The sequence below is a fragment of the Pholis gunnellus genome (assembly GCF_910591455.1).
Source record: "Pholis gunnellus genome assembly, chromosome: 9".
NCBI classification, from domain to species: Eukaryota; Metazoa; Chordata; class Actinopteri; order Perciformes; family Pholidae; genus Pholis; species Pholis gunnellus.
The window spans coordinates 4,694,251-4,721,410 of record NC_136535.1 but is presented as its reverse complement, the minus strand read 5'-3'; the positions used below and the strand labels follow the sequence as shown (position 1 = coordinate 4,721,410).

Sequence of the window (27,160 nt, the reverse complement as noted above, 5' to 3'; positions counted from 1 at the left end):
AATCAACATATATTTGCCCTGTATCCTATAATGCAGGGCAAAGACAATGCCCCCCCCCCATCATTTATTTGGTTTATTTTGACGTATTACAAATACGTTTTTCATCAACATATCTTTACCGTGCGTTTCCTACGATGCGCTTACGTTTGTGTTTGACGTATACATACGTTACGCTTTCTCAATTACGTTTGACTGAAAACGTATTTTCTCCCTGATTACGTTTATTTTGACGTATTACAAATACGTTTTTCATCAACATATCTTTACCGTGTTTCCTACGATGCGCTTACGTTTGTGTTTGACGTATACATACGTTATTAATCAACATAAATACGTTTCGAGTCAACATATATTTGCCCTGTATCCTACAATGCAGGGCAAAGACAATGCCCCCCCCCCCATCATTTATTTTAAAGAATGGGTTAATTTAATTCCAGTATATTTTGTATGTCCTTCAGCATTAGGCGTCTGCCATTGATGTGTGTCATAGGAACTATTAGTGTATACCATAACAGTAGTTGTTTTCACCTAAACTGAGACAACTCAATCAATGGGAATTCCCGAGTGACGTACGTAGGGACACCCCCATTACCCAATTGTTTACGTTATCCTGCTAGCGTTTCGTTTCGACCAAATCCATTGGACTAATTATTATACTGGTTAATGGTTAATGGATCACAGATGTTTTGGGGCGTTTCATGTCTAACCATTATTTTCATTCTACATTCTCATGCCAGCGTTTTGTATTTCTGCTTTTGAACTGTTAACTAGCTGTTGTGTTCGCACCATAGACTGTATATAATAACGTTCATACTTGTTTCTGCATAGATCACGACACGATCGCACTTTGCAGATATAATTATTTCTTTGCACGTTTAACTCGGAATATTTTCACGTCGGACAGGAAGTACGTCACTTTCCCTAATTTTCTTCTTCGTCGTTATTTACGTCCCAGACAATACATGGCTCCACGAACCAGACAGAATAGCGACCCCACGTGTGTCTATATTGAAATGACATCTTCATTCTTGAAAACAGGTTGCCAAGTTCAGACTGTCAGTTTTTTTATGAAATATTTCAAATCCACCAGTATTCAATTTCAACAATGTTAGAACAGCTGAGGAAAAACGTGTAAGTGTTAAATAGGGGTTTTAATGCTTTTCTGAATGGTTGCAAGATTAATATGACTTATATTGTGTCGTAAATTCACTCTTCAATATATAATAAATGTGAACTCTATCAAGATCAAAGCTAAAGAAAGAAAAACATGTTTTAACAGTGTGCTTTTATCAATTCATAAAATGAACATCAACAACAGCACTGTGTGTCAAATTGTTTTATTCAGAAATAAAAATGAATAAATTAAAATAAATTCACACAGCCACAGACAGACCCACAGCACCACACACACACAAGAAATATTCATTCTTTTGGTTTCCCAAACTGCAAAGGATTATGATGAAAGGGGCATGTCTGGAAGAGGTTCATCTATTTCATCATCAGAAGAGTCAGCATCAAGGGTCACAGGGTCCCCATCCCACATCTCATCCTCTCCCTCCTCCTCTTCCTCTTCCTGTAGGGCAGTGGGGTCCATCAAAACGTTCCTGCATATAAAAGCATTACTTATTATCATTGTTTGCAATCAGGCTCTTAGTCTTTATGTTTCACATATCTAAATTGTATACTACCTGCAAGGTAATATTAAGGAATGCTGGGGTAAACATACAGTGACATGTGTAAATGAAGAAAATTAAAAACGGAAAAATGTATTGTAAAAGTAAAAAAGTAGCTTATGTTGCTATGTTCTGGAAGGTGTTGTAACAATATACAGATATACAGTATAACGTATACGACATACAGTATTATGACGTACAGTATTACAACGTACAGTATTATGACGTACAGTATAACAGTATACGATATACAGTATACGATATAAGATATACAGTATACGACATAAGATATACAGTATACGACAAGATATACAGTATACAGTATAACATATACAGTATAAAGTATACAGTATAACGTATAAGATGTACGATATACAGTATACAATATACAGATACAGTGTGTATACGATATACAGTATACGATATAAGATATACAGTATATGACATAAGATATACAGTATACGATATAAGATATACAGTATACGATATAAGATATACAGTATACGACATAAGATATACAGTATACAATACAGTATAACATATACAGTATAAAGTATAACGTATAAGATGTACGATATACAGTATACAATATACAGATACAGTGTGTATACGATATACAGTGTATATACGGTATACAGATATACCGTATATACAGTATGTATATATACACAGTACACATACAGTGTGGAGTGAAGAAATGTTATCTGTACAGGGACATTTCTAATCCGTTAATACAAATTTTAATAAATATTTCAAATGGATTATCAAGAATATTTTTTCATATATACAAGCTATAGTGAGGGATCTCTATACAATATTAATCGTTTTATTGTATTGTGTTAGACAGCTGACTTCAATATATTATATAAGAGATTTTAAGTTATTAATGTGGCATTGCTATATGCCATACCTATAATGTTTGCATGCAAAGAAAATACCTCTCACCAATTTCGACTCAAAACAACAACTGAAGCCAGTGTATTTCTAAAAAAAAAAGAAGTCTGTACGTAGTATACCAACCTGTATATGCTGAACGCCTCCTTCATCTGAGTCTCCATCTCCTGGAGTTTATTTTTCAATAGATCCTTCAGCCCCTCATATGCCTCCAAGGACATGTTAAAAGGACAGCCTGAAGGGGAAATGGACAGTATTGTTCTATACATTTGTGATCATTAAATAACTTTGCATCCAAATGAATCACAATCAAATACATAAACTCATGTCAAATAATGATCATTGGGGTCTTTATATTTCAGTTAAATACATACTCTGTTTATCCAGGTCCTCCTCTATCTGCTGGATCTCTCTTTTCATACTTTTTAAAGATCCTTTGAGGTAACGGCAGTGGTTACTCATCTCTTTGATGAGAATCCCATCTTCTTCTCGAAGTCGAGACAGCAGCATTTCCTTGTCAAAGACAAGTTTCTTCGTCTGGAGGGGGACTTTGGATGCTGTAACGAAGTGATAATCTTGCATTTCTCAAACAGTAATGAAAACAAACTTCAATAAATGTTAATAACACTTCTATTACTCCTGAAGAACAATAGACAAAATTACAAAGGGTACAAAAGGGACTTAAATACACAGTATATGACTGATAGTGTCAGACCAAAAACAGCAAAGATATAAAAAGCAATATAAAAGTGCATTTACCAGAATCCCATGGCCAAATGGGGAAGTCTTGACCAAGAATGGCATCTGCTGTATCAACAGCTTCTCCGCCTGGCACAAGGACGTTGTAGGCTGCAATTGCTTCCTCCAGTTTCCGCTTTTCCTTGGCAATAATGTCACGTTTGGGCTTGCGGTCTTTGTTATTATCTATAAATTTGTTACAAATGTACAAAATCACAATTTTTCTCTTCCTGTGAACATGACACAAATTACTGCGGCACGTATAAACTGTATTTCAAAACAATACAATAAGAATAATAACCCACCAATGTCTCTGTACAGCTCTATTTTTCGCTGTTTGATTTTAAGGACGAGGCCTTCCATGACACGCTGCAGTCCCTCTTGGTCCTGGCAGTTGATGGACTTTGGACCTTAATGTAAAAACTCAATTGTCAATTAACACAATTTCCATAAATATAAAATGACTATCAGTTGAAAGTTAATATTAAGAGAGCTACAGGATGAATCTTACTTGATGCAGCCCACTCTTCAACCTCCTTCACCCACTGCTTCATTTCCCCTTCTGTTGTCTGCAGGGTTGTTGATAGGTTTTGCATGTCCTTTTCTACCTCAACAGTCCTCTTCTTAGTCTGTTGACAGTTGTCAGTTCTTAGTCGCCAGAATTATTCCACTGAACAACATGTATTTAACTTTACTTTGTTAATAATATAGCATAATTTTTTTTCGATCACATTCTATTATATTTACGTAATTTCATGTAGAAGTCTGAACCAACAAACCTTTTACTAGTATGAAAGTAAAACACATTCATAGGACCAGACGAGGACATTAAAACTTGTTCACTGAGCTGTTGTTGAGGGACTAATATCCAGTATACGTTTAAAAAACGGTTGCAGCCAAAACTTCTGCACATTGTTTTATAGTTTAGAAATGCTATTAAAGACATGATAAAAATGTACCTTCACATATCTTTGAGACAGGTATCTGTGCAAGAGCTGCTTCTTCCTCAAGTTCCATCCACGAGCATGAATTGTTATCATGTCAGTGCGTCCTGTAACCCATTGCTTTACTTCTTAGGATTTTACTTGAACAGAGAATGAGTCGCAATATTGATGAAGACCTTTAAATCTGCTACTCACTGGCTTTGGACATGTACTTTGTGGTCACTGCAACACGAGAGAGGTATGAGTTGACAGCTTCCACTTCCTCTCCAACTGTCAAACCTAGAGCAATTTCAAACAAACCTTTTCATTTTTACAATGCCTTAATGCCAAATTATTTATTTACTGGAAAATATCATTAGAACATACCTGCCCCTTCCTGGTTGCGACCACTCCACTCCACCTAACAGTCAAAAATAAATGTAATTAAGTCGATTGAGACATAAAAATACACTGTTAGACAAAAAACATCATAAACTTAAGATTTTCATTTTTACCTCACACTTTGTTGAGTGACCTTTCGCATGCATCACTGATAGAAATGGACGCATTTTCAGGACATACTGCAGCTCTGGAAAAGACTGAACTACCCTCTGTACATACGGGTAGTATTTACACATGACATCAGTGCAAATGAACTCAATCTTGCGTTCTTTTCCAAGATCGTGCTGTAGGTAGAGAGGGTAGGCAAATATTTCCCCGCGAAACATGTGAAGACCTGCATTCAAAACAAAAAATATTTATTTGAAAGAGGTTTATTTCCTCGCTACATTATTGTTTACTCTAAAATAAATAAAATAAAAATCTTAATTACTTTTTCAAAAGTGCATAATTATTTATGAATCATAGCTGCTACTGAAATGTCTAAAGACCATTTTAGTACCCACTAGATGTGAATAGGTTTCAAATTAAAATGAACTACAACATATATTTTCTTACCACTGAATAGAATGCAGTGTCTGCAGACTGATGTCATCATGCCCTCTTCATCCAGCCTGGGCTCGGACTTTCTGGTAGCCTCCCTCCCTGCTTTAAAGTTCGATTTACCACAGGATGGGCGTCCAGGTGCCTAATGTAACAAGCAATGCAACAGCCATTACAAAAAAGTAATTGCATCGTATGCATTTTACAATCCACCACTAACTTTTGCACATAAAGAGAATGTTATGGTAAAACTCACCGATTTCACTTTGTCTCTAACCCTTTTCACAAATGCTTCGACATCTGTATCTTTGGCAATGAAAGTCCCTTCAAAATATGGGCATTCATCCGCCCTAGGAAGAAAAAAGCAGTTAATGGATGAATATAGAATATAAAGGAAATGTCCATGTTGCTTTCTTGCAACTTACCCTTTGCGATTGAAGCGATACATTTTTCTGTTGCCATCAAGAGATACTGCGACCATGTTATCGCCACAGGCAGGACATGAGAAATGGTCATCTCCCAGAAGTTTGTCGATCTCGTGCCGGCAATACGTCCACTCCAAGAAACTTCTTTGGAAATTCTCAGCAGATGTTATGCCAACCTAGTAAATATGAATGCATAATGAATAGCAAGATAGATGTCAACATGCATCAATTCCATAACTTGTGGGAGATAAAGTATAATATTTAAAAGTCTTTTTGCAAATTATGGCGCAAATGCACTCCATCTGCCAAATATATAATACCATATACAGTTGTTATAATTTATCTATTATGTGCAATACCCTGCCAGCACGAACTGAGCGACTTTCCAGCATTCGAATGAAAGCGTGTCTACTCAGACCAGGTGCACTGATTTTCAGATCTTCGAAGGTGAGAAATACATCAATGGCAAAAACCGTATGGAAATCAATTGTTCCAGGCCAGTATCCATTTGATACCAAGTCTTTCAACTGCGGTGTCCACTGGCAGTGGCAGCTTTCACAGGTCAGCAGAGGAACACGGAGGTCATAACGACCTGTTGAGACAAGTAAATCAAATTTACATTTAAGGCAAGAAAACGTTTGTGCACTATTACAAATGTTGAAAGATATGTTACCATTTATGTTGATGAAGATGACTTTTTGCCCACCACTGACAGACACATTTTCTGTATCACAGCTGCAAATCTTTTTGGGCAGAGCAAATGGCAGGAGACGAACTATGTAAAAGATAACGGGATAATAGTTAGTTGTACCGGGCAAGTACAGGTACATCATACAGTAGGACAGGATTTTCCATACAAATTGTATATTTACCTTCTTCACACAGTGATGGCTCACCACTAGCTTCTTCAGCAATTACACTGGTTGGAGGAAGGGCTTTGTAGCTGCCCCCTACAACTAAGCACCTGTTGTGTAAACTGTATTGCCGATGTACAGTACAATCACATTTCGAGCAAAGCAATTGTTTGGGGCGGCAGTCTGTGCAACAAATCACTCCATCATTGACCTTGCACACTTGGCACAGGCCCTTTGGGATCTTCCCTGCCTCCAGCATGGCCTCAAGAAGCTGAGGTCTTGCCTTCTGCCATCTTTCAACGCATAAAGCCTGGCGCACTGTCCATGTTCGACCATATTCAGTGGAGTTCGAACTTCCACCATCATCCTCTTCAACTGCTTCTAGCAGTTTTTGGAGTTCTTTTATATGAAGATCTTGGGAAATGAAGTTAACAGATGTAAGTAAGACCAAATAGATGGAAAATAAATAATCAGACAGATTCATAAAATAACTTTGAGGTGGCTAATAACATTCAGTGTCATGTTCACCTATATTGTTTTAAGGAAACTAAATTATTTGAGTAGAAGTAAAACACCGTAATGAGTATGACTTGAATGGATACAATAATCAAAATAAAAACAGCATTATAGTATTTTGATGGAATCTTACCAATCATAATGTGAGTCTCTTGTACGTCAGAGGTGAATGTGTCTGCAGAGCAACACATAGAGGGAATTAATGTCAATACTACATTTGACCTAAACTGTGACCTTTGACTCAATATTGCATTCATGTTTACAAGGTTCATTTAGCACATTACCTATTTTTTTCAAAAAACTTTTGCAAGAAGTTGACACTGATAGAAGTGCTTACCTTCTGTACTGTCTGCAACATGTTCTGCAGAAGTACTAGGTTGCTGCGTCTGGCAAGCTTTTTTCTGACGTTTGGAGTACGCTAGGAAGACAAGGATAGTCATTAAAAATGTCTTAAAAAGCAAGGGAATAACAGCGACAGTATTATTTGTCATTACATACTTTTTGAGGAACTGGGACTCTGTATAATCAGCCGCCCAAATTGGTCTCGTTTTCTCCATTTTACTGCAGGCAGACGGCCCTATTCAGCATGTTGATGAAAACGGTGTCACGTCACTTCACCACCCAATTACAATTGTTATCAACAGTTAAATCACAGTACGACAACTGCTAAATTAAATGTAAATATAGCTTTTGGTAAGTAGCAATTACCTCTTTAATTTTTACTTTGGCACCGAGTTTAGCTTTAACTTCAGAGATTTCCAACTTGTCTTCATCAGAGTCATCATCATCATTACTTCGATCCTTCGAGGGGGACTGCCTCCCAGCCATGGTTCTCTGGTATCTGTTGGTATCACAAACAGAAACTGTAGCCTATTTGAAAAAGTTGTACTATTAGGCTGGCTGAAGAGAGCTTATGCAGATTGTAAATAGCAATTATTAACATTATTTTTCTTAGCTCCCAGTACATTAAATCAATGTATATAGAGGAATTTGTCACAGAATATGTAGGCAAATTATGACTAAACCAACCACTGCCAAATCAAATGTACCTACGCACAGCATACTAAGGTGACTCAAACACAAAAAGATCTGCACGCAACTTTACCATCCCCCTTTAGCCCAGCACGCGGCAAATAGCAGCGCCCCCCCCCCCCCCCCCCCCCCCCCCCCACACACACACACACACACACACACACAAGGTACAGAAAATGGCGTAATTTCATTTGTTAAAAAAAAAAACACTATCTAATAAGCATGGGGAAACAGTGGGTGGCTCGTCTAGTGTCTTTGTTTAACACTAAAAAGAAACAATATATTATACAAAAAGGAACCTTTACACATTTGATAGAACAACGTAAACGTGATTATCTACCTTTCCAGACTGGCCACCGTCCCCTCTAGCATATAACACATTTGTAACCATTATCTCACACACCTTCGAGTTAATGCTGTCTATGACCTAAAAACAATAAATCATGTCTCTACAATTTCACTCTTAAAATCATGCTTTCAAACATTTTAAAAAGGAAATAAAGAGAGCCTACCAAATCCGTGACCAAACAAAGGTTAGCCTCGAGGTAAATCAGCTTCTCAGTGTCGTCTGCGTTCGGGAGGAAAGGGTTTGGAAACAGCGTCCCACCCCTTTTATTTGCCCCCCAATTCGGGGCGGATCCGCCCTGGAGTCGACTGCTATCTGGTTTATAACAGCTAACGTTTAGGTTAGCTTAAATGTAAAAGGGCTTTGACAACAAATGTAAGGCTGTATTTGTCTTTAAGGTGAAGTAACATACTCACTTCTGATGGAATTCAAACGTACAACTCTGATAACTTAAGTTGTGTGTGTGTGCGTGTGTGTGCGTGTGTGTGTGTGTGTGTGTGTGTGTGTGTGTGTATGTGTGTGTGTTCTGTATGTGCTGCTATTGTTTACCTGAATATGTTGTATATTTTCCTTTTGTCAATAAAAAAAACATGTTTTCAGGAAGCCTATTGTGATATGCAGTTATACAACATACATGGATAACATTGAAAATCCCTCCTAAATACAATAATCATGAACTCCAACCCATTAACCCTTTGCCCAAGTTTGACTCATGGTTAAATTTGAAAGGACAATAAATCACTTTTAGAATGAAAAAAAGCATCCACACACTCAAATCTGTGCAAACATTTTTAACCCTTGTGTCGTCTTAGGGGTCAAAAATGACCCGCCACTATGTTTAACAGCATAGGAAACTCCCTTAATGATCTTTTTTCAACTTGAAATTCAATGACTTTAACTAGAATGATCCCAACATGAGAAAAAGTTACACATTGCCTTTGTTCATATTTCCATAAAAGCTGTATACCAATCGGGTACAAATCTTGTCTTAGGGGTCATTTTTGACCCGGTAGTTATAAAATCATTTTCATACTAGAGAAACCATAAAAAACACACCACAACAACACACACACAAACACACAAGACATTAAGATTACGTGTGATTACTCATGGAAAATGAAAACCTTCTCGTGAATATGCAGCATCTCCCCTCCACGACCCCACACCTTGCTGAAGTTCACAGACGAAATACAAACAAGATCAGAGAGAATAAACATTTCTTGAAAGCATTGTTTACAAATGGGGAATGTAGTCAGAGGCTATAAGGGTGCTGCAGATGACAGTACCAGACAACTGGAAATGGATAGATGAGATTGACCTGCATGCTGTGAGGGATGTAAGTTTTAGAGCATTCCTAGTGCTGGATATTATATGTTACAGTGTGTTTACTTGTAAGAGTTTAGACCAAGAAGTCATTTCATCATCAGAGGTCATTTTATACTGTAAGAGGAAGGTGTGAGGAGTGTACTGGAAGCGGGGGTTTGGCGAATCAAACAAAGGAACTGGCCCTAAGAATGTAAGGAGGTGTCTGCCAGCCGGGGTTGGAACGAAGCTGGCTGACCTAGGTGTGAAGGACAGAACAATGGGTCATCGGCCCAGGAGGGGCTTATTGGAATCCGGCCAATCACTGAGCTGATCGATTGGCTGAGAAATGTGTAACATGATACTTTTGAGAGACTCAGCAGGGACAAAGGATCTTCGAATTGCAGAAGATCCTCAGACCTCCTTCGCATCATGGGACAGACACACCATTCTGTCCTGTGGTGTGAACGGGGCCTCATATTTCATGGAATATTATGTTTGTTTTACTGTCGATAGTGTAATTCAGTTTGCATTTGTTTTGGCTTCTGTTAAGAATATTAAATACTTTTGATTTTAACCTGAACCATTTGATTCTGGCCCTGCTTGCTGATGGAACAAAGAGAGCAAGGGGGGTTGCTGCTTCTTCTCCTCTGTGCTCTTCTTCTCCTCTGTTTGAGAAACTTCAGCCTCAACAATGCCTACATCTGGCTGCTAATCTTAGCGGGTGTGCATAGGTTTCCGAGGCGGGTCATTTTTTACCCTTAGGACAAGTGGTGTATACAGAAAGTCAAGACAACACAAGGGAGAAGGCCAGTAAAAATATCACTTAGGCCTTGTATACTACCTGTATCCCTAACACTGAAACACAGGGTCTGAAAGGGTAAAGAGCCAATGTCATCAAAAACTCTACTCACTGCTGTGATGTTACTGCAAAGTTTGCAAGTCAGCATTCCAGTGTTAGAAACTACAACTTGACACCACATTTTATTATAAATCTTTACCACATAGCAAACTGTCAATTTGTATAGTTATGGTAAAAACCTTGCCCCCTGGCACAGATTGATTACTCAACGGGCCTTCCGGGCAAGAGGTAAATGAACTATAAAGTCTGTGTGCGTTAATCCTATGGTGGGGACTATTGCATGCCTGTGCAAAGGGGCCCATAATGTCTCATATTCTGCCCATATATATATATAAATATATAGCTATATATTTATATAAATATATAGCACCTGGGGATGCAGTCCATTATTGGTAAAATATGGTTTAAGTACATTTTCACCTATTTAAAAATTAGATATTTTGAAATCTAATTTCACAAATGTGTTTATTACCCATTTAAACTCATCTGTGTACTCTCAATTCAGTATTTACAACTTCCAATTTTAGGAAATACACTATTTTTAAAAAGAAACTACAATTCCCTAGAGCTGCACCATACATCTCGATACAATCAGCACCACAGTTGTAGTTCATCCGGATATTTTTTAAATACTGCAGAGCGGTCAGGGTGGGTGATGTAGCCTTATTATCAAACATGACGAAAACAAATTTATTTCCATAATCGAATGACTAATGATGGAATTGGATGACATTAACGTTAACCTATTATATTGTCGAGTTATCAAGGACACTTTCGTGTTTCAGTGTTGAGTAGCTAATGTGGTGACACGACACAGAGACAATGATTCAAACAACATGTAACTTAAATCACGTGGGTTTAGGAGCCGTCAATAGCAACTACCACAGGTATAGGCTCGGATAAAATATCGCGGGATTTCTACAATCATCGCTTTGGCGCTGGTCAATTTGGCGCGGACTGAAAGCCCGGCAACGTCACTGTACTGGCTGTACTTCCTTGGACAGACAACCTCTACTCTGAAGAACCAGAATGGGTAAGACATGTATTTATTACAGGTAGTTCCATAGACAATAGGTCATAAACATGAGCATCATTTATGGTGTAAGATCATTAAAAGTCAGCATTACATTAATTTAACGTTACTGAACTTTGTAAGCTATATTTGATCTAGTTGTATTAGCTTTTTGGTCCATATTTGGTCCATGCCTTGATACAGAAGTTTCTTTCCTTTTGCAGACAAGAAGGGGACACGCAATGTTAAAAGATGTGTGTCATGCCAAGACAAAATTTATGTTGCCTGCAAGAAGTGTCCTAAATGTAAGGCCCAACAGCCACACAAGGACAGACTTGTAAAGGATAGGAAGAAGTTTGCAGCTCAGGAAAAGGAGTGGAAAGAAAGAGTAAAAAAAAACTGCAATGCCACACATGTGTTAGACTCCAGCTTCAAAATGGTAAGCACACAAGGTAACACAATTTGAAATACTACAGAGATGATTTACTGTGTTAGCCCCATGCTAGTAACAGTCACCTGTTTCATCAATGAAGGAATAATAGTCATAGCTCAATAATGTGGCTTTTAATAAATAATGATGGTTCTGAATTAAATTATTTTTTGATTTTGGGGCGGTTTGTACGTATAACACATTTATATCATAATGAATGGCCTTAAAATCAACTTGGAGGCATATTGAAAGTGACAGTGTAATCATTGTTAAATATTTTTCACATGTCCAAAGACATGAAATAGGGCTGTCCTAAAGGACTTGAATTCATACACTGCCTTTGTTGACATGTATGAATCACATATGAATACTCATACGAAGTGCTTCATTAAGTTAAGAGTTCTGTATTTGGTGTCCTGCTAGAGAAGCAAACACAGTCCGAAAACTTAAATAGGACTCAGAAATTGTAATTTAAATGACTATAATATACTATCTATTTAATTTGCAGTTTGTAGGTAAATAAACTGCACTTCATGTTTTGTTAAACACATTTTCTGCTGTGAAATTCAGGCTTTATTACTTGCATTTACTTAATTCCCTTTCAGTTGGACCGGCTTGCTGCTCTGGGGTACTTTCCTCTTCTGCTTTTGGGGAAAAAACGCAGGAATGGCTACACAGCTGATGTCCTTACCAGCATGCAGATGAAGCTGGATGACTGCTTGGAAGAAGACCTCAAAGAAGTTTATGGAAAAGTATTAAAGTGTGAGTATTTCAGTCACTGTATTGATGATGTAATGGAATGTTTCGAGACTAATGTCTATTCATTTGTTTGGAAATCTAATATTGGAGATTATTATTATTATTTTTTTTTATCACAGTGCACTTCAGAAGGTTTCTTCAGCCACATCCAGAAACCAGTGAAGATTGTAGGACAGAGCAAGGTACAGTACAAGTACATTTTTCACCTTAAACTGTTATGTGTAAGGGCGACTGTGGCTAAGTGGATAGCAGGGCCATCCTTCAATCAGAGGATCGCCGGTTGGATCCCCGGCTCCACTAGTCGTATGTCGATGTGTCCTTGAGCAAGACACTTAACCCCAAAATTGCTCCCGTAGCTGTGCCTACGTGTATGATTGTGATAGAATCTGAATTGTAAGTCGCTTTGGATAAAAGCGTCTGCTAAATGACTGTAATGTAATGTATGTTGGACAGTTAATGCACTCTTTTAGAAACCGGGGAAAAATGAAAACTTGGAGTTAGTTTACTTTGAGATTCATTCAGTCCGTATCAAATGTCAGAATCAGAAATCTTGATACGATATTAGTTTGTTAATTAGGAGTATCTAATGATTGTAATGCAGTCAGTCCCTATAATTTGTGCATTTCTTTTCACTGAATCTTTCACAGAAGCTGAATATGTGGTGCTTGATCTCTTTCCTGTGCCTGTGGATGATGCTGATTTGGTTGAAGAGACCACAACCAATGCAGAGGGACCAGGAGAGAAAGGTACTTCCTATTGGCACTGACGCACCAATGATTTCAAAACCAACGTATTTTAGATTATAATCCTATCCAAAAAGGAGGACTGGTCAAGTTAAATTTCCTCTTCTGTCTCTGATGTTTTGTAGAAAGTCACAGCAACGATATGGAAGTGGTGAAAGAGAGAGAACAAGAAATGACTTCTGTAGAAGAAGCTGGACTAGGTTTGTAATATATAAATTCAGGGCACTAACATTTTGATTGCATTCTTACACAATCTTTGCCCACTGAAATAATGTTATTTCTATATTGTTGAATACTATCTTTGAGCTTCTCTTTATGCTTGACAGAGCTTATATTGTTGATACTAAACTTGTACTCTACTTCTGCTTTACAAATCTGTTCTCCATAAGGCGTAGGTGTCACAGAAGACACTGAAAACTTGTCTTTGGGAGGCATGAAGAAAGATCATGTCACAAGGACCAGAAGCTCGAAGCTACAGGGGAAGAAAAAAACTCAGGACACAGGTGTGTTTGAAACAGATTGTCTTAGTTTCTCACATACATGTATTTAACAACTACAGAATGTTATGCAGAAAGTCACAGCAACGATGCGGAAGTAGTGAAAGAGAGAGAACAAGAAATGACTTCTGTAGAAGAAGCTGGACTAGGTTTGTAATATATAAATTCAGGGCACTAACATTTTGATTGCATTCTTACACAATCTTTGCCCACTGAAATAATGTTATTTCTATATTATTGAATACTATCTTTGAGCTTCTCTTTATGCTTGACAGAGCTTATATTGTTGATACTAAACTTGTACTCTACTTCTGCTTTACAAATCTGTTCTCCATAAGGCGTAGGTGTCACAGAAGACACTGAAAACTTGTCTTTGGGAGGCATGAAGAAAGATCATGTCACAAGGACCAGAAGCTCGAAGCTACAGGGGAAGAAAAAAACTCAGGACACAGGTGTGTTCGAAACAGATTGTCTTAGTTTCTCACATACATGTATTTAACAACTACAGAATGTTATGCAGAAAGCAAAGCAACTGAGGAAGACAGTAGCTGTGCAATGAGAAAATAAGATAATGGGAAAAATATTTTTATAAATTATGATACATGTAGTGTATTTAAGAAACATTATTAAATTATAAAATAGCTATAACTTTGTGATTCTGTTTAGGCCAGCAGAGAAGGCTTTGCAGGCCCTGACGGCCCACCACTGGTATTAACTATGTGTTAGGGAGTTGACAGTGTGCATTAAGAATTTTTAGTCTTGAAATGTTGCCTTATCTCCCACGTTCCTGTTTGTATACAAGTTTGCAAAGACAACTTTCTCTGCTTGGATATAGCACTTTAGAAGTTGTTAAAATCCACAGATATACTATCATTTTTTGTAATGATGGAGTTACATTAAATGAAGGATTCAGCATATATGTTTCGGCACTTACTCGACACAACTCTTTTCCTTCAGGTGTATTTGTCACTGAAAGCAAAAGGGGTAAAAGGAAACTTCAAAATACAGGTATGTTTTGAAAATCTATCGATATTTTAACTTCACCCTATTGAGTGCACCTTTCTAGTTGTTACTTTTTTCATAATAATTCCACAAGGGATGGGGCATGTAAATCGCCAGACCCAAAAATAAAACAATTCATTCATTCATAGCTAAGATGTGTAACAGTGATGCTGCAATTCCCTGTATACAATGACATCAAAACAAAGGTTATCTTGAACAAGTAATGGGATTAGTCATTTCACTTACAATAATTAACGAAGTGTCCCAATTTTGAATCTAAATAGGTGGAAAATGTGAAGAATGCACCAACAGATCCACTACAGCGTCCTTTCATTTTTCAAAAGTTATTCGAAAGTCAGAGGACAGAGTAAGTTTCATGCATCAGTATCATGCATACATTGTATGTAAATATAGGGTGACCTGTGGCAGTGTTAAGACTAAATCTCATGCAAAAGGTCAACAATCACCTGCACAGTGTGTTGTATTACAGGTACTTCTTCAGTGGCGTCCCTGCAGAACATGGTAAATATCCAATAATGTTCTACCTACATCTATGGTGAGAGGAAGGATTTGGTAAATAACCCACATTGGTAACCCATAATGAATGGTGTTGGACAGGCTACCATTAACGATTTTGGCTTTCTTGTATAGGCTTGTCACCTCAACAATTTATACATGAAGCAGGAGGCCAATTTCATAATGCAAAGCATTAGCTTTCTGTAGCTTTCTTTTGTAGTGTGTGGGCTCTTTCAAAAAACAAAAAGTAATAGACAAGATCAGAGACAAACTTAAAATTGGAAGACATAAATGCTTGATGACAAACTGATTGCAGCTTGTACAGGCAGGAGTACTCTGTATTTACACCCTGCTTCAGGTGGGATCATGTAACTATGTGTTTGGGACTTCTGACTGCAGGACCATAATATATTTCACTCGTAAAATATGGTATTTGACAATTCAAATAGATTAATATATAGTTATTCCTTCTGATAAATATATACTGTATGATTCTCTGTTCTTTTTATAAAGACAGATTTTCACAGCCCATTTATTGTGGAAGGGCATTATGTAACCGGGCCATTCAATTTAAAGTAAGAACATAACATTACTGTTTTTATTATTTGTGTCTTATCCCCATCTCTTTTGAACCAGTGGAACTAAGTGGAAGAACACGTGGGAGCCCCTGTCCTGCCTTGAATCGCTGGAGTTCAGCAACTGAGGTAAATTACTATAAATTAGGTAAATATAATATGTTGAATATTAAGCAGTAAGGGTAATTTTAGAGACAATTAGGAGGTCAGGGGTCAGTCAGCAGAGTAATGTGTGTATGTGTGTGTGTGTGTGTGTGTGTGTGTGTGTGTGTGTGTGTGTGTGTGTGTTTGCATGCATGTCAGTGGATGAGGAAGGGTAAATGACACATTAAAAATTGTGCTTCCTGCTTTCTTACAGGAGAATGCTTGTCTGAAGATGGCGAAGTGCCACCTACTGACCGACCTACCTACCCACACACGTGCACACCTTAATGTGTTAACACATTAAATGTTGAACTAAATCTGTGTTCAGAATTTATTTTAATTTATTCATTTTTATTTCTGAATAAAACAATTTGACACACAGTGCTGTTGTTGATGTTCATTTTATGAATTGATAAAAGCACACTGTTAAAACATGTTTTTCTTTCTTTAGCTTTGATCTTGATAGAGTTCACATTTATTATATATTGAAGAGTGAACTTACGACACAATATAAGTCATATTAATCTTGCAACCATTCAGAAAAGCATTACAACCCCTATTTAACACTTACACGTTTTTCCTCAGCTGTTCTAACAATGTTGAAATTGAATACTGGTGGATTTGAAATATTTCATAAAAAAACTGACAGTCTGAACTTTGCAACCTGTTTTCAAGAATGAAGATGTCATTTCAATATAGACACACGTGGGGTCGCTATTCTGTCTGGTTCGTGGAGCCATGTATTGTCTGGGACGTAAATAACGACGAAGAAGAAAATTAGGGAAAATGACGTACTTCCTGTCCGACGTGAAAATATTCCGAGTTAAACGTGCAAAGAAATAATTATATCTGCAAAGTGCGATCGTGTCGTGATCTATGCAGAAACAAGTATGAACGTTATTATATACAGTCTATGGTGCGAACACAACAGCTAGTTAACAGTTCAAAAGCAGAAATACAAAACGCTGGCATGAGAATGTAGAATGAAAATAATGGTTAGACATGAAACGCCCCAAAACATCTGTGATCCATTAACCATTAACCAGTATAATAATTAGTCCAATGGATTTGGTCGAAACGAAACGCTAGCAGGATAACGTAAACAATTGGGTAATGGGGGTGTCCCTACGTACGTCACTCGGGAATTCCCATTGATTGAGTTGTCTCAGTTTAGGTGAAAACAACTACTGTTATGGTATACACTAATAGTTCCTATGACACACATCAATGGCAGACGCCTAATGCTGAAGGACATACAAAATATACTGGAATTAAATTAACCCATTCTTTAAAATAAATGATGGGGGGGGGGGGCATTGTCTTTGCCCTGCATTGTAGGATACAGGGCAAATATATGTTGACTCGAAACGTATTTATGTTGATTAATAACGTATGTATACGTCAAACACAAACGTAAGCGCATCGTAGGAAACACACGGCAAAGATATGTTGATTAGAAACGTATTTGTAATACGTCAACAAAAACGTAATCAGGGAGAAAATACGTTTTTAGTCAAACGTAATTGAGAATGCGTTTTAGTTTTGGGGGAACGTAATTTTTAGGAGACAGGGTTGCACAATGAGACAGTGTAGGTCACATGGGCGGACACACACACACACACACACACACACACACACACACACAGGTGCGGTCTCACTACCGCACCTGTTCGAGAAAGATACTATTTATTTAACCTTTTTTTTTCTCATGGGAAAACTCCGCCCACACTTAGCAGGAGAGGGGAGAAACATACGAAAGGGTTGCTTGGGAGTCCTACCAACATTAAACTCTGCAGATACATACAACACACCAGCTTACTGGAGGACAAAATGAGCAGAAACAAAAGGATGACAGCCCTGGAGGCTCTGGAGCACATCCTTGATCACGACAGTGAAATAGAAGAGGATGTGTCTGAAGATGAAGACCATCTTGAGGTCAATTCAGATTATAATGGTGCTGATTATGAACCATCAGATGAGGAAACTGACATACCTGTTCCTCCAAGAGAGACATTCGTGTCAAAAATTTTTGAAAGACAGTGGTCATCCTCACCCAACACATGTCAGCCAAGACTGTCTAATGCAAATATTATAAAGACAGAGCCAACATGTATTTGCACAAAGCACACCGTGACGACATGTCACTTTTGCGCTGTGTACACACACACACACACACACACACACACACACACACACACACACACACACACACACACACACACACACACAGGTGCGGTCTCACTACCGCACCTGTTTGAGAAAGATACTATTTATTTAACCTTTTTTTTTCTCATGGGAAAACTCTGCCCACACTTAGCAGGAGAGGGGAGAAACATACGAAAGGGTTGCTTGGGAGTCCTACCAACATTAAACTCTGCAGATACATACAACACACCAGCTTACTGGAGGACAAAATGAGCAGAAACAAAAGGATGACAGCCCTGGAGGCTCTGGAGCACATCCTTGATCACGACAGTGAAATAGAAGAGGATGTGTCTGAAGATGAAGACCATCTTGAGGTCAATTCAGATTATAATGGTGCTGATTATGAACCATCAGATGAGGAAACTGACATACCTGTTCCTCCAAGAGAGACATTCGTGTCAAAAATTTTTGAAAGACAGTGGTCATCCTCACCCAACACATGTCAGCCAAGACTGTCTAATGCAAATATTATAAAGACAGAGCCAACATGTATTTGCACAAAGCACACCGTGACGACATGTCACTTTTGCGCTGTGTAGACACACACACACACACACACACACACACACACACACACACACACACACACACACACACACACACACACACACAGGTGCGGTCTCACTACCGCACCTGTTTGAGAAAGATACTATTTATTTAACCTTTTTTTTTCTCATGGGAAAACTCTGCCCACACTTAGCAGGAGAGGGGAGAAACATATGAAAGGGTTGCTTGGGAGTCCTACCAACATTAAACTCTGCAGATACATACAACACACCAGCTTACTGGAGGACAAAATGAGCAGAAACAAAAGGATGACAGCCCTGGAGGCTCTGGAGCACATCCTTGATCACGACAGTGAAATAGAAGAGGATGTGTCTGAAGATGAAGACCATCTTGAGGTCAATTCAGATTATAATGGTGCTGATTATGAACCATCAGATGAGGAAACTGACATACCTGTTCCTCCAAGAGAGACATTCGTGTCAAAAATTTTTGAAAGACAGTGGTCATCCTCACCCAACACATGTCAGCCAAGACTGTCTAATGCAAATATTATAAAGACAGAGCCAACATGTATTTGCACAAAGCACACCGTGACGACATGTCACTTTTGCGCTGTGTAGACACACACACACACACACACACACACACACACACACACACACACACACACACACACACACACACACACACACACACACACACACAGGTGCGGTCTCACTACCGCACCTGTTTGAGAAAGATACTATTTATTTAACCTTTTTTTTTCTCATGGGAAAACTCTGCCCACACTTAGCAGGAGAGGGGAGAAACATACGAAAGGGTTGCTTGGGAGTCCTACCAACATTAAACTCTGCAGATACATACAACACACCAGCTTACTGGAGGACAAAATGAGCAGAAACAAAAGGATGACAGCCCTGGAGGCTCTGGCCACAATGTGTATTCTTCATCATATGCCAGTACTTTTGCAGCGGCACACTGTTTGCTGAAGGCAGGTTCCGCTTGAAAGTGGTAGTTCACTCTCAGACAGGCACACCAGTGCCGTCTCTTGATGCATATGCACATTTTATGTAAATTATTTTGATTCACGAACAGTGATGCCGTAAATGTATTTCTTTGGCTTTATTAACAAAGTAGCCTAACATCTGTTTTATCATCAGGTATCGGTCCCTCCCTCTGAACAACAGCAGCATACCGCTACAGGGATCGGTACATACCTCTGAACAGTAGAATACCATCGGCCACTTTTCGATCTCAGCGACACTCCCTCAGACACTGAATCAAAATAGCATTAAGAGTGAAACGCTGAATTAAAATAGTATCAAGAACATTGTAATAGAACTGCATCACAGTCTAGCTTGTCAACAAGTCTTATACACCTTAAAAGAGGACTTGACTGCAGCGTCTGGCTGGTATCCTCAATCTCTGATGACGAGTGACTGTAAAAAAAAAAAAAATAAAAGCTGCAAGCACGTCGAGGGTACTGGCAGGACTCTGGTTGACGCGGCCGTGCATTTCTGTGACCATCAAACACTGCGTGCACGAGTTAGATGATATTTCCTGCGTCGACCAGCAGCGTAACAAGATCGTGTTGACAGGTCTTAAGCCTCAAATGTGTTGAGGGTACCTCCAATACAATCATAAATGTAAGCCTGTTAAGATCATCAAGAAAATGAATGTGCGTGAATGCGCTTCAGTGTTAGTAACATAACAGACTGTCAGTTTACTGGGATGGGGTTCAACTCCCTGCAGTGTCCTGCTGATTGGATTTGGACTTACATGAAAGTTAAGAAAACAGTGTCATTTGCTTTCACTTGAACACTTTAATTTACCACTGTTTTCATTTTAAGCTCTTCTGTAACTTTAGATTGTAGTGTGAAGCATTCATTGTAATATTTAACCTGATTCTCATGTAGAAGCTCTGGACAGATCATTTATACTAATGTCGACTGACATGGTTTGAAAACCCACTGTTATCTAACTTTTGCTCCCCAAACATCTTAGTTTGCACATATTTAGATCAGAGAAGTCTTTTTCTCATGGTGTGCCCACAAACCCTTTTAATAAGTTCAGTGTTTGGGCAGCTGTAATTATAGAATCCTGCTTACGTCCGTGCTTATCAGTAGGTGGCGCTATGACTAGGAGTTAATATTGGCATGCAGAAGTCCTAAAGTCATGACAGTCAACAACCATGTCAAGTTTGGGACAGTTTTGACAAAGTACAGTTGAGTTACAACAGCTTGATGGATGATGGTGAACCATGTGAAATGGCTGCCACACCAAATCCATGTCTTTTGATGCAACCTAAAGCTTTTAGTAACTTTTAATCACTAAGGTCTTGAGATTGTTCTGACCAAATTCTAAGTTGATCTGATTAATTCCCGAGGAGGAGTTTGTTAAAGTAGAGCACCTGGAAATTGCACAAACGACACTAGAAATTCATACAAAATTCAAAATGGCTGACTTCTGGTTGGGTTTAGAGCTTAGAGCCCAAAGACCTTTTTTTAAGTCTACATGTGATACACCTGCTTCCCAATTTGTATACATCTAGGTGAGACGTACTGCGAGGGCTGCATCGTCGAAATATTGTAGGGGGCGCTATCGAGCCGACTTGCCACTCTGAAACATTAAAGTTACATCAGATAACTACATTCAGGGTTTTAAATGTGTTTGACAAGTTTCGTTATGTTTTGAGCATTTTTGGCCCCTCAAAAACACCTTCATTTTTCATGGCGAAGAATGCGTCGCCACGGCAACAGCTTTTCACGAAACAACAAGCTTTGAGTAACTTTTCATCACAAAGGTCTTTAGATTGTACTGACCAATTTTAAAGTTGATTCGATTATTTCCCTAGGAGGAGTTCGTTAAAGTGCAGCGCCTGGAAATGACAAAAACGACACTAGAAATTCAAAATAAATTCAAAATGGGTGACTTCCGGTTGGGTTTAGAGCATGGTCCCAAGAGACTTTTATTTAAGTCCACATGTGATACATGTGCCCACCAAATTTTGTAAATCTATGTGAAACGTAGTGCGAGGGCTGCTTCGGCGAAATGTTGTAGGGGGCGCTATTGAGCCGATTTGCCACTCTGAACGAATAAAAGCATATTATATAACTACATTTTGGGCTTGTAATCTGCGTACAGAGCTTGATTATGTTTCGAGCTTTTTTAGCCTCTCAAAATGACCTTCGTTTTTCACGGCGAAGACTGCGTCGCCACGGCAACGGCGTTTGACGAAACATCAAAAGCTTCATGAACTGGCATTATGAACTTCTTATATTTGTGTGGAAGTAGTTTGATGTTGATCTGATTTACCTACTAAGAGAAACAAGGCAAAGTATAAAGTCTTTAACTTACTGTTACCAGTAGGTGGCGCTATGACTATGATTAAAAATTGGCCTGCAGATGTCTTCAGGCCTGGAGTCTAATCAAACATGTGAAATCTGGTAAAGATCTGATGATGTGGAGTCGAGTTACATCAGTTTATTCGTTCATGGCGAAGGATCGAAATTCGCCGAGCCGCCACGTCGCCGCCCTTCGACAACTTCTTACAATCTTCACAATGAAGCATGATCAAGGTCTTAAGGCTTTCCTGGCAACATTTGAGAGGGATCTGATTAATCTGTGAGGAGCAGGATGTCAAAGTACAAAACGTACAACTTCCAGTTGCCAATAGGTGGCGCTCTTACTATGATGCAAAATTTTCATATAGATGTGTTCTGAGTCAGGATGATATGACATATGAGCGATTTGGAGCAGATTAGACAATGTACGGCCGAGTTACAACTACTTCCTTTTTCATGGCGAATGGTGTTTTTTTGACGCCACGCCACGGATACATAGTACGATAACTTTTTGATCTTTGAGTAACATTTCACTGCCAAGGTCTCAAGAGCATACTGACCAAGTCTGAAGTCGATCGGGTTCAATCTCAAGGAGGAGTTCGTTAAAGTATGATGCCTTGAAACGGTCCAAAAACGTCATACACTTCAAAATGGCCGACTTCCTGTTTGGTTTAGTGAAAAATTCCAAGAGGATTTTTTGTACGCCCCATCACGTTCCACATACCTACCAAATTTCATACAGCTAGGTGAAACCCAATGTTGGGGCTACTCAATAGGGGGCGCTAGCGAGCCAATATTTCAAAACGCAGCTGGACACCCCAATCAGACTGCAATTTTCGCAAATTCTGGCTTGCGTGCCAAATCTCGAAAACATTCCAGTATCCCAAGCACCTCCTTTTTGCGACGAAACATGAAAAATTAAAGCTGCAAGCAGCATTGACCGGGCCCTCGCACATTCACGCACGTCGAGGGTACTGGCAGGACTCTGGAGGACGCTGCCGTGCGTTTCTTTGACCATCAAACACTGCGTGCATGAGTTAGATGATATTTCCTGCGTCGACCAGCAGCGTAACAAGATCGCGTTGACAGGTCTTAAGCCTCAAATGTGTTGAGGGTACCTCCGATACAATCATAAATGAAAGCCTGTTAAGATCATCAAGAAAATGAATGTGCGTGAATGCGCTTCAGGGTTAGTAACATAACAGACAGTCAGTTTACTGGGATGGGGTTCAACTCCCTGCAGTGTCCTGATTTTATTTGGACTTACATGAAAGTTAAGAAAACAGTAGTATCATTTGCTTTTACTTGAACACTTTAATTTAACACCGTTTTCTTTTTAAGCTCTTCTGTAACTTTAGACTGTTTTGTGAAGCATTCATTGTGACATTTAACCTGATTGTCGTGTAGAAGCTCTGGACAGATCATTTATACTAATGTCGACTGATATGGTTTGGATAACCTACTGTTATCTAACTTTTGCTCTCCAAGCATCTTAGTTTGCACATATTTAGATCAGAGAAGTCTTTTTCTCGTGGTGTGCCCACAAACCCTTTTAATAAGTTCAGTGTTTGGGCCGCTGTAGTTATAGAATCCTGCATACGTCCGTGCTTATCAGTAGGTGGCGCTATAACTATGAGTTAATATTGGCATGCAGAAGTCCTAAAGTCATGACAGTCAACAACCATGTCAAGTTTGGGACAGTTTTGACAAAGTACAGTTGAGTTACAACAGCTTGATGGATGATGGTGAACCATGTAAAATGGCTGCCACACCAAATCCATGTCGTTTGATGACACCTAAAGCTTTTAGTAACTTTCAATCACGAAGGTCTTGAGATTGTTCTGACCAAATTCTAAGTTGATCTGATTTATTTCCTAGGAGGAGTTCGTTAAAGTAGAGCGCCTGGAAATTGCACAAACGACGCTATAAATTCATACAAAATTCAAAATGGCTGACTTCTGGTGGGGTTTAGAGCTTAGAGCCCTAAGACCTTTTTTTAAGTCTATATGTGATACACCTACTTCCCAATTGATATACATCTAGGTGAGACGTACTGCGAGGGCTGCATCGGCGAAATATTGTAGGGGGCGCTATCGAGCCGACTTGTCACTCTGAAACATTAAAGTCATATCAGATAACTACATTCAGGATTGTAAATGTGTTTGACAAGTTTTGTTATGTTTTGAGCATTTTTAGCCACTCAAAAACACCTTCATTTTTCATGGCGAAGAATGCGTCGCTACGGCAACAGCTTTTCACGAAACAACAAGCTTTGAGTAACTTTTCATCACAAAGGTCTTTAGATTGTACTGACCAATTTTGAAGTTGATTCGATTATTTCCCTAGGAGGAGTTCGTTAAAGTGCAGCGCATGGAAATGACAAAAACGACACTAGAAATTCAAAATTAATTCAAAATGGGTGACTTCCGGTTGGGTTTAGAGCATGGTCCCAAGAGACTTTTATTTAAGTCCACATGTGATACATGTGCCCACCAAATTTTGTAAATCTATGTGAAACGTAGTGCGAGGGCTGCTTCGGCGAAATGTTGTAGGGGGCGCTATTGAGCCGATTTGCCACTCTGAACGAATAAAAGCATATTATATAACTACATTTTGGGATTGTAATCTGCGTACAGAGTTTGCTTATGTTTCGAGGTTTTTTAGCCTCTCAAAATGAGCTTCGTTTTTCACGGCGAAGACTGCGTTGCCACGGCAACGGCGTTTGACGAAACATCAAAAGCTTCATGAACTGGCATTATGAACTTCTTATATTTGTGTGGAAGTAGTTTGATGTTGATCTGATTTACCTACTAAGAGAAACAAGGCAAAGTATAAAGACTTTAACTTACTGTTACCAGTAGGTGGCGCTATGACTATGATTAAAAATTGGCCTGCAGATGTCTTCAGGCCTGGAGTCTAATCAAACATGTGAAACCTGGTAAAGATCTGATGATGTGGAGTCAAGTTACATCAGTTTATTCGTTCATGGCGAAGGATCGAAATTCGCCGAGCCGCCACGTCGCCGCCCTTCGACAACTTCTTACAATCTTCACAATGAAGCATGATCAAGGTCTTAAGGCTTACCTGGCAACATTTGAGAGGGATCTGATTAATCTGTGAGGAGCAGGATGTCAAAGTACAAAACGTACAACTTCCAGTTGCCAATAGGTGGCGCTCTTACTATGATTCAAAATTTTCATATAGATGTGCTCTGAGTCAGGATGATATGACATATGAGAGATTTGGAGCAGATTAGACAATGTACGGCCGAGTTACAACAACTTCCTTTTTCATGGCGAATGGTGTTTTTTTAACGCCACGCCACGGATACATAGTACGATAACTTTTTGATCTTTGAGTAACATTTCACTGCCAAGGTCTCAAGAGCATACTGACCAAGTCTGAAGTCGATCGGGTTCAATCTCTAGGAGGAGTTCATTAAAGTATGATGCCTTGAAACGGTCCAAAAACGTCATACACTTCAAAATGGCCGACTTCCTGTTTGGTTTAGTGAAAAATTCCAAGAGGATTTTTTGTACGCCCCATCACGTTCCACATACCTACCAAATTTCATACAGCTAGGTGAAACCCAATGTTGGGGCTACTCAATAGGGGGCGCTAGCGAGCCAATATTTCATAACGCAGCTGGTCAACCCAATCAGATTGCAATTTTCACAAATTCTGGCTTGCATGCAAAATTTCAAATTTCTGCCATTATCCCAAGCACCTCCTTTTTACGAGGAAACACCAAAAATAATAATAAGAATAATAATTAAAGCTGCAAGCAGCATTGACCGGGCCCTCGCACATTCACGCACGTCGAGGGTACTGGCAGGACTCTGGAGGACGCTGCCGTGCGTTTCTGTGACCATCAAACACTGCGTGCATGAGTTAGATGATATTTCCTGCGTCGACCAGCAGCGTAACAAGATCGCGTTGACAGGTCTTAAGCCTCAAATGTGTTGAGGGTACCTCCAATACAATCATAAATGAAAGCCTGTTAAGATCATCAAGAAAATGAATGTGCGTGAATGCGCTTCAGGGTTAGTAACATAACAGACTGTCAGTTTACTGGGATGGGGTTCAACTCCCTGTAGTGTCCTGATGTTTTTTGGACTTACATGAAAGTTAAGAAAACAGTAGTATCATTTTCTTTTACTTGAACACTTTAATTTAACACTGTTTTCTTTTTAAGCTCTTCTGTAACTTTAGACTGTTTTGTGAAGCATTCATTGTGACATTGAACCTGATTCTCGTGTAGGAGCTCCGGACAGATCATTTATACTAATGTCGACTGATATGGTTTGGATAACCTACTGTTATCTAACTTTTGCTCTCCAAGCATCTTAGTTTGCACATATTTAGATCAGAGAAGTCTTTTTCTCATGGTGTGCCCACAAACCCTTCTAATAAGTTCAGTTTGGGCCGCTGTATTTATAGAATCCTGCTTACGTCCGTGCTTATCAGTAGGTGGCGCTATGACTATGAGTTAATATTGGCATGCAGAAGTCCTAAAGTCATGACAGTCAACAACCATGTCAAGTTTGGGACAGTTTTGACAAAGTACAGTAGAGTTACAACAGCTTGATGGATGATGGTGAACCATGTAAAATGGCTGCCACACCAAATCCACGTCGTTTGATGAAACCTCAAGCTTTTAGTAACTTTTAATCACTAAGGTCTTGAGATAGTTCCGACCAAATTCTAAGTTGATCTGATTAATTCCCTAGGAGGAGTTCGTTAAAGTAGAGCGCCTGGAAATTGCACAAACGACACTATAAATTCATACAAAATTCAAAATGGCTGACTTCTGGTTGGGTTTAGAGCTTAGACCCCTAAGACCTTTTTTTAAGTCTATATGTGATACACCTACTTCCCAAATTTTATACATCTAGGTGAGACGTACTGCGAGGGCTGCA

At 39.0% G+C, this 27,160-nt stretch overlaps 1 protein-coding gene and 1 long non-coding RNA gene across 2 annotated transcripts; both read right to left on the bottom strand.

The window, feature by feature from the left end:
• Window positions 1-1,453: 1,453 nt before the first annotated feature.
• LOC306701119 (uncharacterized protein) lies at window positions 1,454-5,298 on the bottom strand (the record flags this gene model as incomplete). Its single annotated transcript, XM_079166366.1, has 11 exons — window positions 5,186-5,298; window positions 4,744-4,964; window positions 4,616-4,649; window positions 4,445-4,528; window positions 4,265-4,356; window positions 3,817-3,934; window positions 3,611-3,715; window positions 3,327-3,491; window positions 2,942-3,124; window positions 2,694-2,802; window positions 1,454-1,604 (listed from the first exon to the last, which is right to left on the bottom strand). Exons 1-11 carry the CDS (start codon window positions 5,223-5,225, stop codon window positions 1,454-1,456), a joined length of 1,302 nt encoding a protein of 433 aa, XP_079022492.1. The 5' UTR covers window positions 5,226-5,298.
• Window positions 5,299-6,056: 758 nt separating this feature from the next.
• Window positions 6,057-6,829, bottom strand: LOC306701066. The gene is made up of 3 exons (XR_013767222.1): window positions 6,468-6,829; window positions 6,269-6,370; window positions 6,057-6,187 (listed from the first exon to the last, which is right to left on the bottom strand). It is a non-coding gene; the product is annotated as an uncharacterized lncRNA (long non-coding RNA).
• Between the last annotated feature and the right edge of the window lie 20,331 nt (window positions 6,830-27,160).